The 15,558-nt window shown below is 42.3% G+C and overlaps 1 protein-coding gene across 6 annotated transcripts; it reads left to right on the top strand.

Annotated features, from left to right (window-relative positions):
• The first annotated feature begins 796 nt into the window (after window positions 1-796).
• stk39 (serine threonine kinase 39) lies at window positions 797-15,487 on the top strand. 6 transcript variants are annotated; one of them, XM_057027367.1, is made up of 18 exons: window positions 803-1,166; window positions 2,705-2,817; window positions 2,959-3,067; window positions 3,371-3,509; window positions 3,741-3,796; window positions 4,383-4,492; window positions 4,577-4,678; window positions 4,765-4,898; window positions 5,009-5,057; window positions 5,142-5,207; window positions 7,100-7,222; window positions 7,697-7,726; window positions 7,887-7,943; window positions 8,507-8,568; window positions 12,635-12,687; window positions 12,836-12,904; window positions 13,037-13,101; window positions 14,208-15,487. In XM_057027367.1, the coding sequence occupies exons 1-18, from the start codon at window positions 1,061-1,063 to the stop codon at window positions 14,280-14,282; spliced, it is 1,518 nt and encodes a 505-aa protein (XP_056883347.1). In that variant the 5' UTR covers window positions 803-1,060; the 3' UTR covers window positions 14,283-15,487. The 6 variants fall into 6 exon arrangements, 5 of the variants coding, with proteins under 5 accessions (XP_056883338.1, XP_056883347.1, XP_056883361.1 ...); XM_057027381.1 differs by lacking the exon at window positions 803-1,166 and adding an exon at window positions 1,218-1,372; XM_057027391.1 differs by lacking the exon at window positions 803-1,166 and adding an exon at window positions 2,373-2,586.
• The last annotated feature ends 71 nt before the right edge of the window (window positions 15,488-15,558 follow it).

The following is a 15,558-nucleotide window of genomic DNA, read 5'->3' as shown; positions in this document are numbered from 1 at the left end:
GAATGCTTTGGTTAACAGCGCCACCTACCGGCGGAGCTGTTGTCCTCGTCTGAGTTGACGCTGACCTTGTGAAATAATATTCATGTGTTATGATTAAACCAGAATAATTTTAATTGGGAAAACGATATAATTTAAAAATGTACACTTACATATTAAAAACAACGCCTAAAGATAACGTTCATCACACATTTTTAAATATTTAAATGTTTCTTTATGCGTACGGACACACCGGAGATAACAAATATAGATAAAAATAAATAAATCAACAGATCCATATAAAATGAGGCATCATTGCATCAATCATGTGATGTGTCGTAAATAAAAGTTAATAAAGAAGTAATTTTTTTATTTGCATTTCTCTGAAACTTGAGATCTCATCAAGTCTGCGGTACGTTTTAGAGTTCTTCATTAATTTTATGTCCTAGAGTACCACTATTCACACATTTAACTTGAAAATGCGCTGATAATTTCAGCCGTAGCGGTGTGTTGTGTTTTAATTCTGCAGCATTTTTCCTCATCGTACCACACCGATGGCGATGCGCTGGCGCCACCTACTGGTCGGGGATTATAACGCTGCCTGTCGGCATATTTCCATTGTCACAACTTCTGATACTGCCTCTTTCAAAGAACTGATGAATTGTTTCGACCAACTCACAGTCAAATAAAATTTAGGCAAAGTTCGGAAAAAAATCTTAAAATATCACAATTGGCTAAAACACTGTAAAACTTCAGGATCAACACGTGGCAGAGTGCTCGCTTGATTGATTGACTGACAATAACTGTTGACCTCCAGTTGTGTATTGAACCACACTCGAGTGTCATGTCACTGCCCGGTCGCGTGCGCTGGCGCGTGCACCCGCGGGGTCCGTTATTTTCCGGGTTGTGTCCGTCGCGAGCGGCAGTCGCTCGACTCCAGTTGCCAGCTGACACTCGCGCGGAGGAGGCGAGGTTAGGTCCGTCCGTCTGTCCCTCTCCTCCCGTCTGTCTGACGGACAGAGTTGCCCCCAACTAACGCAGAATCACCATCATCATCATCATCATCATCGTCGTCGTCGTCATCATGGCGGATCAAGGCGATTCTCCGGCTCCTGTCCACCAGCCGCAGCCAGCGCTGATAACCAGCTGGCCAATTAGCAGGGAGTCGTACGAGCTGCAGGAAGTCATAGGTTAGTACCGGCTAGGATGATGAAGCTCCATATTATCGGGAGAAAGTATGACGACGAGGGCCCGCCGGCTTTTTAGTGCTTCTGCCGTAGCTTCTCGTAGTGCTTTGCAATGCGGATGTTGAGCAGACAACCGGTCTGCGGGGACCGTGTGCGTCCTGTCAGCTAGAACGGGACCGAGACGGAACTCTGCTGGGCTTTTTACTGAGGTGACAGAGCACGATGCGGCTACATGTGGACATTTTAGCCGTTAAATCACTGATGCTGCGGCGGAGGCTACGCTGACATCCACACACACGTTCCTAATGAGGAAAGTGGAAACAACTGTACTTTTTTAATGGTTATATTCCATATTCTCGCCGTGGTTATGGTTGTCTTCGAATACACCGACTTAGTTGTTCGTTTGGGTCGTTAAAGCCATTATTTAGACTTTATTAGAGGTGATGTTTACAGGTTTGAGTCCTACTGTATTTAACTATTGTGACAGACAATCTATCTATCCAAGTTTACTATTCCTTTTTAAGCAATCATTGCAAAAATATAGTTTTACTACATTAAAGTTAAAAACTCACTGATACAGCTGAGCTTTATTGGAGTTGAGACTGCAAACAAAAAACCCTTATTTAAAGTACATTAAAGTTATATTTAAGCATTGTAGATACCTTCCCACCCCCACTTAGTTAAGTTCCATTATGATATAATATGTCATTTATTTAAAATAAATTGATGCAATTACAATACAATTAATCCTTTATTAGAGAATTGGAAACCACTTCTTCCCATATTTGTCAATTATTTCTAAATTTCCACATTTCCACAGATTTTATTGACTAAAAATATGTTTATTGGTCCTTTACTGTTTTAACACGTAAATGATATTCATGGTTATAACAGACACATTTACACACGTTCACTCAGTGTAATGATACATGAATACATTAGAATATTTGGAGGCACAAAGTCAACCATTTACGACAACAATTCCAGCCTGTCATGGTATGTTTCTTAAAGGTTTGTGACTTTATGTGAGTTTCACAATTGTTATTACCGTAATTTTTTCATTTAAAAAATCAGATTAGTTCAACACAAGTTTTAAACATTAAAAACAAGAGAAAGAAGTTCCCTCATGCCAAAACGTGCACTGTGTAGATGAGCTGTGCAGTGGTATCATTACTGATAAGAAGGAGGACCACAGTAGTGAGTTGCTGGCTCCCCTGTTGTCGTGACGTCTTCTACATTTTCTACCTCTCCTTATCTGCTGCTGGCAGCTGTTCAGCCATCTGTGACATGCCACAGCTCCATGGAATGACTTTACAACTCCTGCATGGTCTGATTTGTAAAGAACCAAATAAACAATCCGCCCCGTTTGGAGAAGCACACGTGTGAGATGATGACGAATACCTCCGCATAAACACAAACACGGGTAAACCAAACGAGCGGGCCAGTGTCGGGATGCTGCGCAGCGATGCTCCGTGTGTGCTCCTTCCACCCTCCCTGCTCCTGTCTACTTTGTCATTTCTGTGTTGTGCTTGTGATTCCAGGCAGCGGGGCCACAGCTGTGGTGCAGGCGGCCCTCTGTATCCCCAGACAGGAGCGCGTCGCCATAAAGAGAATAAACCTGGAGAAATGCCAGACTAGCATGGATGAACTGTTGGTGAGTTCAATAAATGTGCACTTCTCCCCCTTTTTGTAGTGGTTTTACTACAGGCTCCTAAAGAGTTTGTAATAAATGGACTCAGTTTAGTATTTAAGGGAGGGTGATAAAGAAAAGTATCTTCTTTGTGCATCTCAACAGAAAGAAATCCAAGCAATGAGCCAGTGCAACCACCCCAACGTTGTCAGCTATTACACCTCCTTTGTAGTGAAGGATGAACTGTGGTTGGTCATGAAGCTTCTGAGCGGAGGTGAGCTGAGGACAACTATCTCGCACCTGTCCCAGGATTGAATTAGAAAGCATGTGTATGCTTTGCTCCATCCACATTCACGCCACAATCTCAGGTGTTATAACTTGCACATAAATGCCTGCAGTGGCAGATGTGCATGTCAAATATATTATTGTTCATTTGTTCTGCTTTTAGTAAGATGGGATATCAACTGACAAGAAAATAAGTGTCAATTTGTTACTTATGCTGTCTTAAGAAGAATATTACTGCCTTTTTCTGGTAGTCAGTGTTTTCTCTGTGTCTTCCCATGGTGTGTGTTTTTAGGCTCTATGCTTGACATAATTAAGCACACAAATAAAGAGGACAACAGTATTCAAGCACTGGACGAGCCAATCATTGCTACGATTCTCAAAGAAGTCCTAGAAGGTCTGGACTACCTGCACAGAAACGGGCAGATTCACAGGTAACATTTACATTTATTCTGGAGAAAGACTGTTTTGCATCAACCCATGTGGCAGCTGTGTTCTGTAAAGTGTGTGAATTTCAAGGTCACAGATGAAAGGTTAGAGCTCCATTGGCCCCTTGGGCAGAGTTCCAGCTGGGCGGTGGGACTTGTTCATATGGACAGAAGAATCGATGCGGCTCTGCGTGACTTTGTCGTTTGACTCTGTTTGTGTATTTTTTTTAACCTCAGGGATGTGAAAGCTGGAAATATTCTCCTGGGAGAGGATGGGTCGGTTCAGATCGCAGGTTTGTCGACGCTAGTTCTCATTAATTTACTCAACCTCTGTTTAAATTCACGGGTTTTATTAAATCACCGCTGATTTATTGGTCAGGGCGGGTTTTTTTGCTGATCTGACAGCCACAGCTCTTAAAGGGATAGTTCCCACATAAAAATACACATCTGTTCTGTCAGGGGAGATGTCAGCAAATCCAGGCTTCCTCTTCTTCCTCCTCTGGTGCTGCTCAAATGTCTGAAAATGTGCAATCCAAATCTAATGCCAGAATCACACTTATGCTGTGTTTTTGATGGATGTTTCATGGCTGTTCTGCTCTTTGGTTCCATGTATGGGCCCCATATGTGTACGTTTCCTGCAGTTGATGTGAGGCTAAACCGTATAGCAATATCAGCTTTGATTGCGTTTGTAAAGAAAAATGTGGTCATCCACCCTTCCCTGACATTAAGATGAGTTGTAAATTTAGATTTCAGGTGAACAAATGCTGGTTTATTGGTTTAAATGGTTTATTGATTTACTGTAAAAACAACTCAGATGTTTTAACTTTAAAAATTCACATCAAAAACAAGCTATGATTTGATTTTTTAATGTGTTTTCAGATTTTGGAGTAAGCTCGTTCCTCGCCACGGGTGGAGACATGACTAGAAACAAAGTACGGAAGACTTTTGTGGGGACGCCATGTTGGATGGCACCAGAAGTGATGGAGCAGGTAGGCCTCTTTTATCTGAACACGGAGACGGCTTCACATTTAGTGTTTCTGCTGTTGCAAATGGTCCCACTGGTTCTCCGGCAGGTTCGAGGCTATGATTTTAAAGCAGATATATGGAGTTTTGGAATTACAGCTATAGAATTAGCCACAGGCTCTGCACCCTATCACCGCTACCCTCCCATGAAGGTGAGCGCTCTCTGAATGTAACTTTGTTCCCAACACCTTGTTGGCATGTTTCAGCTGGAATTTTAACATCAGTCTGTCTCTTGAAGGTTTTAATGCTTACGCTTCAGAATGATCCACCTACTCTAGAAACAGGTGTGGAGGACAAAGAGCTGCTGAAAAAATATGGGAAATCATTTAGAAAGCTTATAACCATGTGCCTTCAGAAGGATCCTGCCAAAAGGTGAGTGGCGCGCTGCACTGATCCTTCAGAGTGATCAATCAGCAGAGCATATATAAGCAGCGGTCAATATAAAAACCCATTAATTGCATTGTATTTTGCCTTCATTGCAGGCCTACAGCTGCAGAACTTTTGAAATGTAAATTTTTCCAAAAGGCCAAGGTATTTTTTTAAAAGCACAATAAATCCCGCTGTTGATGTTCTCAGCACCATATCTTTCATTTGCTCTGATCTTCTCTCTTGCAGAACAGAGAATATCTGGTTGAAAAGCTTTTGTGTTGCGCACCAAAGATTTCCCAAAGAGCCAAAAAGGTATGTTTTCACGTTGCTTCTGTGTAAAATATCTCCCTTATTGCCTAAACAACTTATGTCAGGACTGACGGAATGACAGCATCTGTCTGCAGCAGTGTCACATTTACAGTCAACAAAGGTTGCGCACGCCTGACGTTGAGCAGTTCACGCACCGAACATAGAAGGACGTCTCACGTCAACAGCCCTTAAACCAAGGGCTTTAGTCTTCGCATGCACACTGGCGGCTGTTTATTAAGAGGAAGTGCAGTTCTGAGGCACAGCAGATATCGGCTTCACATTAGCCCGGATGAGCAGCACAGTAATGGGAACAGAGGGTCATTGCCGGAAGGCGGTGCGGCTAAGCAGAGGGGTGGAAATTCACTGACTGCTTGGTTAAGTGGAGGGCATGGTGGACAGCAGGGTAGCTGCTGTGCATGACGTTAACATTTACGCACAGACAGAGCAGGGTGTCAATAAAGGGGAGTAGGCTGTGACTAAGGTGGGAGTAGTGTGCTATTCATCACGGCCATCACGCTCTCATAACAATGAACCCAAGTCACTGCTTAGTTATAAAGTACATGTTGGTTAGAGCCACATTTTTCTTCGGACTTGATTTAACATGCTTTATATCTTAGGCTGCCATTTATATCTATGTAATATTAGGAAATACTGACAAAAATCCATATTTGGATCCATTATATTTCACAAATGGGTCAATTCTTAACTTTTAAAATATTTTCTTCTCATTTGTCACAGTCAGTCTCTCCATAGATAGACAGATTATTTTTTGTTTATTATTCCCAAAATAAACAGTCTCATTTTCTTTATGTAGTGTGCTTAATTTAAGATTAAGATTAAGATAAATTTAAGTTTATTGTAACCGTAAAGCAACCTGGAAATATTCACTTTGAGAAGCTAAAAGCTACAAATTACAGCAGATTCTTTCTGTCACTGGTTGATACATTCATTTATTAAGATTTGTCACATTGTATTGTTGAAAATTATGTTGAACATCCCATTCACTCAATAACATCACCAGCCACAGACCCTGAGTTCTTACAGTTTTATGCTTTGTCATCCGTTCTCTACATTTAGCACAAAGCTTGCAGGGACACTAAAATGATGACCTCATATCAAGCCACAAATGTCCTTGTTCAGCTTTCTGTACAACCCCCCAAAACTTGACTTGATCAATATGACCTCTAGGAACTGCAGCAGTTTGTCCCTTTGCACCCATTATGTTACTGTAGTTTTTGTCCTGCAGGCTTGGTAAACACAGGCAAGCGTTATGTGGGTAAAACCACTCATGAGAGTCCACCCTCGTGTTACTGGTGCATGCATTGTCTAAGCATTGCATGCGGGGGTTTTAAATATGTCAAAATCATTCAACATTTACAAGAAGTAAAATACACTGATGATTTATTCAGTGTATTTTTTATTATTCATGTTTTCGTCAATGACAATGAGATAGACCCTCCTACAGCTCTTCACAAATCACAGTCATCAGAGTGAGAGGACAGAATGAGGCATTAATGTTTCCCTCAAAAAGGGAAGTGAAGGAGAGAACATCTCCTTTCTGTCAAAATGTTCTGTCAGTTTTTATAGGTTTTTGTTTCTTGGGAAGTTGTAGATGCAGGTTTTAGATTTAAGATGCAGGTTTTAAAAGCTTGTATTCGGTCACGCCGACTTGGTGCTGCACGTGAGTCTATTTACCAGCAGAGGGCGCCTTAACGCCCAAAATGAAGCTTTATTGATCCCGAAGGAAATGAATGTGCAGAGTTGCAATTCACATGAAACAAAGACAAGAATGGCACAATTAAGATAGCAACATGTACCAATAGTGCTCCAAATGCAGACCAGTTAATCATCAGTGATCTAAGATATTTTCATCACTTTGTCACATGCGTGTCCAGGTGAGAAGAGTTCCAGGCTCCAGTGGACACTTGCACAAGACAGTGGACGGAGACTGGGAGTGGAGTGATGACGAGCTGGACAAGGGCAGTGAGGAAGGCCAGGCAGCAGTAAGTCAGGGAAGGGTAAGTGACAATACAGCATAGAAACACTCAGTTTGTCTAATGAGAAATATGTTTCTGTTTTATGTGGAGCCATGTCTCAGACAAAGAGAGTTACTGACATTTTATGATTTCTGCTGCATGCCAGGTCTCCCATGTGACCCATTTCCTTCCTACTCCTGATCATTCCATTCTTTTTTTGGCAGAAAATGTTTTGGGAATCTACATGAGCAATTAGCTAACAATCTAAAATAAGAAAGACAAAATTGCTTTCCTTAAGATTGTGTGAAAACACACTGTTGCTGGTTTCACTACGCCACTTTGTAGTTCCCCCATAAAAGTCAAAAGAAGTTCAGATCGAGCGATAGGAAAAAAGGATATTAAACCTGAAAAATGTATTAAGGGGTTTCATTATTTAGCCTTTGAGAAACTGCTAAATAGATTTCTATTTCTGCTGTGCAACTTCAAATATGAAAGTGTTTTATTTCTTCCCTCCAGTCACGAAGGGTTAAAGACGAGGAAGAAAACGTGAGTCAGCTCTCCCTCTCTCCTAAACTGGTTTTAAAGCGCACTTAAAATAATCGGGGCATCTGTTTCTTTTTATGTTGAACTGTCTAATTGTGTAATTACAGTTTGATTTAAATGATGGGCCCATTCAGAGGTGTTTGTCTGCTCTCGTCTCTCTCAGAATGAGGAGAATGCCAACAACGTCCCCATTGAAAGGTTGTCGATTCAGCATCCCCAGGTGAGGGATTCATCTGCAGCACTAATCTGTCATGGAGCAGTGACCTTGGTGACGCTCTGCTTCCGCCTGTTCTGCGGTAGTTTCTGCTCCTCGATGGGCGCCGAGCTTCTCTAATAACTCAGAGTAAATTACCCTCTGCTCGGCAGTGCCAGCGTGTCCGAGTGTGTCCTTTTCTAAAGACTCAGTGACACTAGGGCCCATTTTCTGAGGCTATTGTCATTTTGAAAATGAGCCAAAGCATTTTGAGGTGCATTGTTGTGATCCAGTCAGGAAATACGTCTCACAGCTACTCAGCACTCCTACCTCTAATGCCGGGGCAACGGGAACTGCTGCACATCCTCACAGAATGCCTTGGTGACTACTGTCCCTCTTCCTTTCCTACTCCACCTACCCTGCAGTTGCAACAAGCAAGAGACATTTTTCAGAACGTGATTGCCTCCGCTCAGCCTAATGTGCTGTCACTCACTCGTGGTGCTTCTTTTCTGATCGCAGAAGCTTTGCTCCGCTGTGGAACCCACGTGCTCGTGACATTTCTGTTCATCTGTGGACGCTTTCTCACGCAGGTTGAACCGTTCGAGGATGCACCCGACAGTCAAGGTGCTGTGAACATGGTTCTACGATTAAGGTAAGTGGGTGCTAATGAAATGACTGTCTGAAAGGACAGTTGCATAGACGCAGACAAAAAAAGCAGAAACAGCAGACTTTTACATTTCTTCTCTCGGTGCCTGTGTTGTGACCCTTCAGGCTATTCAGAAAACTAATTTCTCCTACCATGGAGGAGGATTTGGATTTGACCTCCCTGGCTGTGTTTAGAATTGGCTCTGTGCCTGTACCCTACAGTGAGCTCTCCTCTTTTTGTAGCACCATTTGCTCATGGACACATTTTATTAATAATATGGGAACTCCTGATTAAATCTGGGTGGCGAACACAAGCATCACGTGGGCACTCGCCATTTAAACATCTTGATATCAAAAAGGGGACATTTTAGGGGACGGTGCATTTTTGGACAGTTGGAAATTTGCCCGTAGCTCCTTGATGAGATGCACCCTCGAGTGCTCTTGAACAGACGCACTCTTCCACATACTAGAAACCCAGTTTCACTTCTGAGCTACCTCACAAAAACTGGGAGGCAGCTAGTGGTTCTGGAGCAGATTGTCTTTGTTCTGAGTCTGCTGGTTTTTCTCAGCACTTTTTGATGCTTTAGTTGCTACGTATTTGCCCTTTAACGCGTGCTATAGTGTTCATTTCAGAGACACAGATGATTAAATGTGTTGATCAATACCGCAAACGCTCCGGGACCATTTGTTATTGAATGTAGAAGGAGTGTTGTCTTGGCAACTTTACAATGAGGAAGGGAGAAAGTTTCACATTCTTTTCTGCAGGAAAAAAGCATTTGTAGCTTCAGTCAGTCAGGGCTGTGCACGGTATTCATAATAGACATTTGCATGCTGCTGCATATGATTGATGCCCTCTTGATGCCCTCATCTGTGCATGTTCTGTATTTATTTGAGGGAAATAAGAAACATCCATAAGAGGCTGCATAAGGAGATGGCTGAATAAATGTATTTCCCTGGAAAATGTATGCAAAGAATTTAAGCTGTACATTATGAAGGCTGTTATCAGCTGTCATTCAGAATGTGTGTTTCTCATCGTAATCATGTCAGTTATATTAGCCATGATAATTATAATTATGACACATATTCATATTCATATATTTAAAAAGAGGAGATCGTGAATAAAAGGATGTAATTGCAGTTGAGAGACAAAATAAATATCTAATTGTTATTTCCTCTAAACGAACTGGGAGTTCATCTTATTAACATGAGTTTATGTTAATAAGATCCCCTCAGGAGCAGAGATGGGAACAGCAGCATCTTGATTGAATGTTTTGCCTGGATCTTATTCATTGCTGTATTCTGCTGTAAGCAGTTTGCAGTTCACAGTGTGATCGCTGCTGGTGCAATGTCGAACTGACAACAGCCAAAATAGAACATATGCAAATCGATGACAGTCCAGAGGTGACATTTCTGTAGTTTTTGTATGTCGCACTTCTTTGTAAAGGGCAACTAGAAGTGTTTGAATGTCAGCACAGTTCCTCAAATCTCTTCATAAATTTTCATTAAACTTTCCCAAAGATCTCTGTTGACCTGAGACAAATAAAGCCCTTCTTCAATCCAGCATCTCACCAGTGTCAGTAATGCAGTAACAGTGCCGTGTGTGTGTGTGTGTGTGTGGCCATTAAGAGGAGGGACTATTGTGCAGGTTTCAATGCAGGACACACACACACCATCTCTTTCACTTGGTTTGTATTAAGGGAGATTTTAAGGTCCCTGTTCAGTGCTGTGAGCAGGTCTTAGTAGAAGAAAACCCCTCACAGATAGAAGAACATGCAAACTGGAAGTAAATACCAGAAGCTGATTGCTGCAGTTTGAACCACTGACAGAAAGGGACAGAATGAATGATTAAATGCCCGATTCATCAAAATAGAATATACACAATAAGTATTAACACAATGACTATATAGATTAATAGAATGGAAATGAGGTAAATGGTAAACAGACTATTAATATTGTTTTCTAGTCACAATCAAGTGTGCAGCATTTTATGGTCTGCATTTCCCATCACAGTGTCATTAAGAGCCTTGGGCTTATGTTTGAAGTGATTTTAAATTGGACAGGCTAATTGGCTCTGTAGTCAAAGGTGCCTTTTTCCACCTTCTGGCCAAGGTAAAACCATACGTCTCTGACCTGGAAAAGCTAATTCATGCCTTAATATTCCCAAGGCTACACTCGTGTGTAGGTTTAGATCTGTGCTTTTGCAATGCCTGCAGCTGGTGCAGAACGCTGCTGCTCGCCTTCTATCAGACCCAAAGAAGCGGGAGCAAACAACCCCAGTTCTGGCCTCTCTGCACTAGCATTCCATTTTAGAATTGATTTTAAGATGCTGCTGTTTGGTTTTAAAAGTTTGAATGGTTCGGCTCCTGTGTATTTATCTGAACTCTTACATGTTCAGAGACCAGTCAGAGCTCTCAGGTCTGAACTAAACATGAGCTAAACCGGGTTGTCCTTAAATGCAAGCTAAAAACTAGCCAACAATAACTTTGCAGTCATTGCCCCCCAAGCTGTGGAATGGTTGGAATGCTCTCCCGCTGCACATCTGTTCATCAGAGGCTTTTAAATCTTCTCTCAAAACTACTTTCTTCTCTCAGGCTTTCAGACCTCAGTGAGCCAATCATTTTTATTCTGTCAAGTTCTTCTCTATGTAACTTCTGAAATTGCAGCTATTTTTTAAATGTATCGTCCTGTTTTTATTATTCATTCTATGTGAAGCACCTTGGTCTCCCCAGGTTGTTTGTAAGGTGCTCTATAAATAAACATGCCCTTGACCTTGACAGTCACACACGTGTCAGTTAAAACCTCGTGGGGGTGCCTCCTGCATAGCAGGAAAATAGCCATCCCTGAATTTTCCATACATTAAATACTCCTACGCTGTGCGATTCCTCACTCACACTCTATTTTGGTGCAATTGAGCACAACGTGTGTTCCACATGTAAAACTGAGAGGGAATATTCCTTTCAGCAAACAGCTCCTCAGAAGTTACTGAGAAAACACAAAGAGGTGCGCTCTGAAAAGACTGCACCATTTCCAGTTTGAGTTCATCAAAATCAGCAACAGGGTTTTCTGAAACCTCCAGCCAGGTTTTATTAAGCTGCTATAATTGGCTGCCCTTTCTATGCTCAGCGGTGTGCTGGGATGCTGGGAGTCTCATTTGTGTGACTGTATGTTAAAAAACATCATCTGTGACATTAAATCAAAATGACGGTATTGAGTCCCGGTAGATCTTTGTTCATTGGCATTTTCTGTGAGAGTTTTCCATGATTCTAAATATACCAGTGGGCTTCTCTGTCAGTACCTCTGCGGCTGTCAACAATTCAGGCCTGTAAGTCCGTCATATGTGACAAAAACCAGCAGCTGTTTCTAAGGTTGCCCTCATTTCCATACTGCTCTCTTCAATGTTTCACACCTGCCTGTTCTGTTTTGTTTCGCATTTCATCGTGTTTCGCTGCCGTCGGACTGTATTTTTCAAACCGACAAGTTAATTCACGAAGTGTCAAGAACAAAATAGTGATGAAACTGCTGTGGGACCGAGGAAACAGTGACACCGTTCAGGACACTGTTCTCACCTCAGGTGGCCAAAGAGGAGCGGTAACAGATTATGGATGATAAGGATTTGCTCACTATGCAGAAAAACACTGCTGATCTCTCATATTTAGGATTTTGTTCGTTTTATTATGCCTCTGCCTGCAAAAATGTAAACCCAAAGCAGGGTAACAGAGAGGATGATCTAGCTAGAACGGTGCATCGCCATGTTCCTGTGGTAGCCCGGAACAGACAAACCTGACCATAAACTTTATTTTTTTGTTAAAATAATCATCATTTTGGGCATAAAATCCTCAGACAAATATAGACAATTAAAGTGTTTTCTTTTATGTTTGTGTGGATAATGTTAATGATTGTCATTCTGTTTTTGATTAATTCTACTGCCCCAAGTGGCCAGAAATGTAAAAGCACTTTGGTTCGACACTACTAATATTCACAATTCTACTAGTTGCTTACATTGGGTGTTAGTCTATGCTTAACATTCAGCTAAAACCAGTTAAATACGATAAAATATTATTTTCTGTTTCCAGGAACTCTAGAAAAGAGCTGAATGACATCCGATTTGAATTCACCCCTGGTAGAGGTAAGAAACCTGCCTGTATGGGTGTAAAAGCGTGTGTGTGTGTGTGCAGTGCTTCACGGCAGTGTTTGAGCTCTTGACAATATCTGCCTCAGTATCTAATGCGATAGCCTCTTGAGGAGAATCGTGTTTGTTGTTATTCCTCCACCAGACACGGCTCACGGCGTCTCCCAGGAGCTGTTCTCAGCCGGCCTGGTCAACGGGCACGATGTTGTTGTTGGTAATGTTCTGCTCTACCGTGTTAAGAAAAACCCTACACTACCGTATCACATTTTTAAACTGATTACCTTCATTATGATTTTACTGTATCTCATCACTCATTATGTTTTATGATTTGCCCCCTGCTTCCCAGTTGCTGCTAACCTTCAGAAGATTATAGACAACCCAACTACCTACAAAGTTTTGACCTTTAGGCTGGTGAGTTTCGGCATGATTGATGGCTGACGACACCCCCCGGGTGGGTGCAGGTGCATCGCCATAAACAGCTCAGTGATGAAACAGCCCGTGACGGATGTTACAGCTGGAGTTATTAAAGTCACAAACAAAGCCAATAGTTTCAGCCTGTCATAGAGGCAGCGCTTTGATGATGTCACTTTCCTCTTTATGCTGATGACACCCAGGCATTTATTTGTCTACCAATGACGTAAGATCATTCAGTGATGTCCAGAGAACTAGAGCAGAGTTTCTGAGGGAGAGAAGCAGAAACTTAATTCAGCCTGCTGTCTTCAGAAATCCTCTTCACTGATATTTTTGTTTAAGTACAAAGTTTTATTAGCATCATTGGTTGGGTATCTCTGTGTAAACAACATCTGCGCTTCAGCTCTGTGCACAGCATGTAGACATTTGCACATGCTTCCAGTTCCAGATGTTAACTCCTTTGCAAACAGAGTAAAAAAAGAGCATTTTCTCTCTGAGATTAGGAATAATTACCTTTGCTAGGGGAGCCGTTATTAAAGCTTTTAAGATGAAAATGTATGGGGCCGAAGCAGCTTTGTAACTAAGAGCTTTCACCGCAGACTCACTCTTTCCAAAAGAGTCCTTTTGTGTGGCTGTAAAAGGTGTAATATCTGTGAATCTCAGCATCAATTTTCAGGCAGGCTTCTCCCCGGCAGATTGGAACGAAAAAAAGACACCTTCAGATCTAAAGATGCTGCTTTCGATATTATCTCGTTAATGGTGCATCTTAACGTTGGGCTGTGTTCAGACGCTGCCAACAATACCACCTTCCCTGATTTAAGTGGGATTGTTAATGATGCTCCTTCAAGTGTTGAAAGTTAGCTGCAGCATGACGTCCCATTCAGCCACGCGAGCGGCGACGTGGGGGCAGATTCAGCACGGAGACAAAAGAAAGAGTGAAAAATGAACCTCCCCCTCAGTATGTTCTCAACGCCAAATCCACTCAGCACCATTCGTCTCCCGGCTGCAGAGATTTCTCAGGATTAGCTCTGTTGTTGGGAATTGCAGAATGGAAAAGAGTCCCCCTCTTGACCCTGCTGACGTGTTCCTCCTCCTTCTCCTCACAGGCATCCGGCTGCGATGACACTGAGATCCCCGACGAGGTGAAGCTGATCGGCTTTGCCCAGCTCAGTGTTAGCTGATCCCCCCCCGGCAGGTGAGACTGGGGGGAGAAGTTCAGGGCACACAGACTGAGGAACACAGCACGAATTCCTTAATTCCCAGTACCATCCATTCCGACTCACTTCCTGCCTCACCCCCTCACCCCCACCGCTGTCCCCTGGCCTTCAGCGCACAACTGGAGATCAGGACACAGCCCAGAAATCTAGAGACGTACTCAGGTTGTGGCACAAGGTGATTAAGATGTAGCCTTGAAAGATTTAGTGATGTTTTTTCTTTTCTTTTTTATTTGACACCGCGTTACCTTTGCGTTCAGCCTTGACCTCATTATTTATTAAAAATGTATTTAATTTGATTGTTCATTTCTCATGGTTGAATTATTGCCAGTCTCATAACTCCAGTCACCAGAGGCGAATCCCTGAGGTCTCTAAATGTAACATTTATTTGTGGTTTGGTAAGCACATTTTTCCCCCTAACAAAACGAATGTAAAATGGAGAATAGATTGTATTTCTGCATTTCCACACTGGCACTGGAGAGTGCAGGAAACAAAATGAGACCTAGATGCTACTGTGTACAATTTGCTGCTCTCGACAGTGCAAAAGCTTCAGAATGTTGGAGGTGCCTTGTTGTTTTTTCCCTTTTTTTTCCTGTGCCTAAGCGAGAAGGCAAAGAGTGAGAGCAGAGGCTGCCGGTGACCATTTCACACATGTCTGACAGCAGCAGATCCAATCTCACACGGTAACCTGCTAAGATGCACTTTTGGGTGGAGGGCGTGCACCTGTCAGACAGATGCTTGGCTCACGGAGACGTTAGCGTGCACCGTGTCATCAGACGAACATGCACGGACACGTGGTCGACTCTGCTCCGACGGATGTGTATTCAGACGGCAGGTTAACAGACAAAACCACAATAGTTGCATTTCTCGCTCCGTTCTGCTGCACTACAGAATTTATTGTTAGAATGTTTTGTTCTGTTTTTAATGTACTGACAATGCATCTGAAGATGAAACCAAAAGGCAACTACTGAAGGGACAGCCAACCATTTGTCCAACAGGCCCAAGAGTACTTAATAATCTGATGTGGTATATTACCTACAATTTACTATGGAATTCTTTGTTTTTTAAGTGTACAGTATGTGGGTTGTTTCGGCATATTACCAGTTCTTTCTCTGTAATCAAACAATGTCAATTTTTTTGAGTTGCGACAATAAAAATTGCTGATTTGCAAAGTGTGGAACCGCCTCATGTGCACAAAAACCTGTCATTTGAAAGTAGGAGGGCGTCAAAATTTGAGCAGATT

This window comes from Takifugu flavidus, chromosome 1 (genome assembly GCF_003711565.1).
Source record: "Takifugu flavidus isolate HTHZ2018 chromosome 1, ASM371156v2, whole genome shotgun sequence".
NCBI lineage: Eukaryota > Metazoa > Chordata > Actinopteri > Tetraodontiformes > Tetraodontidae > Takifugu > Takifugu flavidus.
The sequence above is the reverse complement of the archived record's forward strand: the minus strand, read 5'-3'. Positions and strand labels throughout refer to the sequence as shown.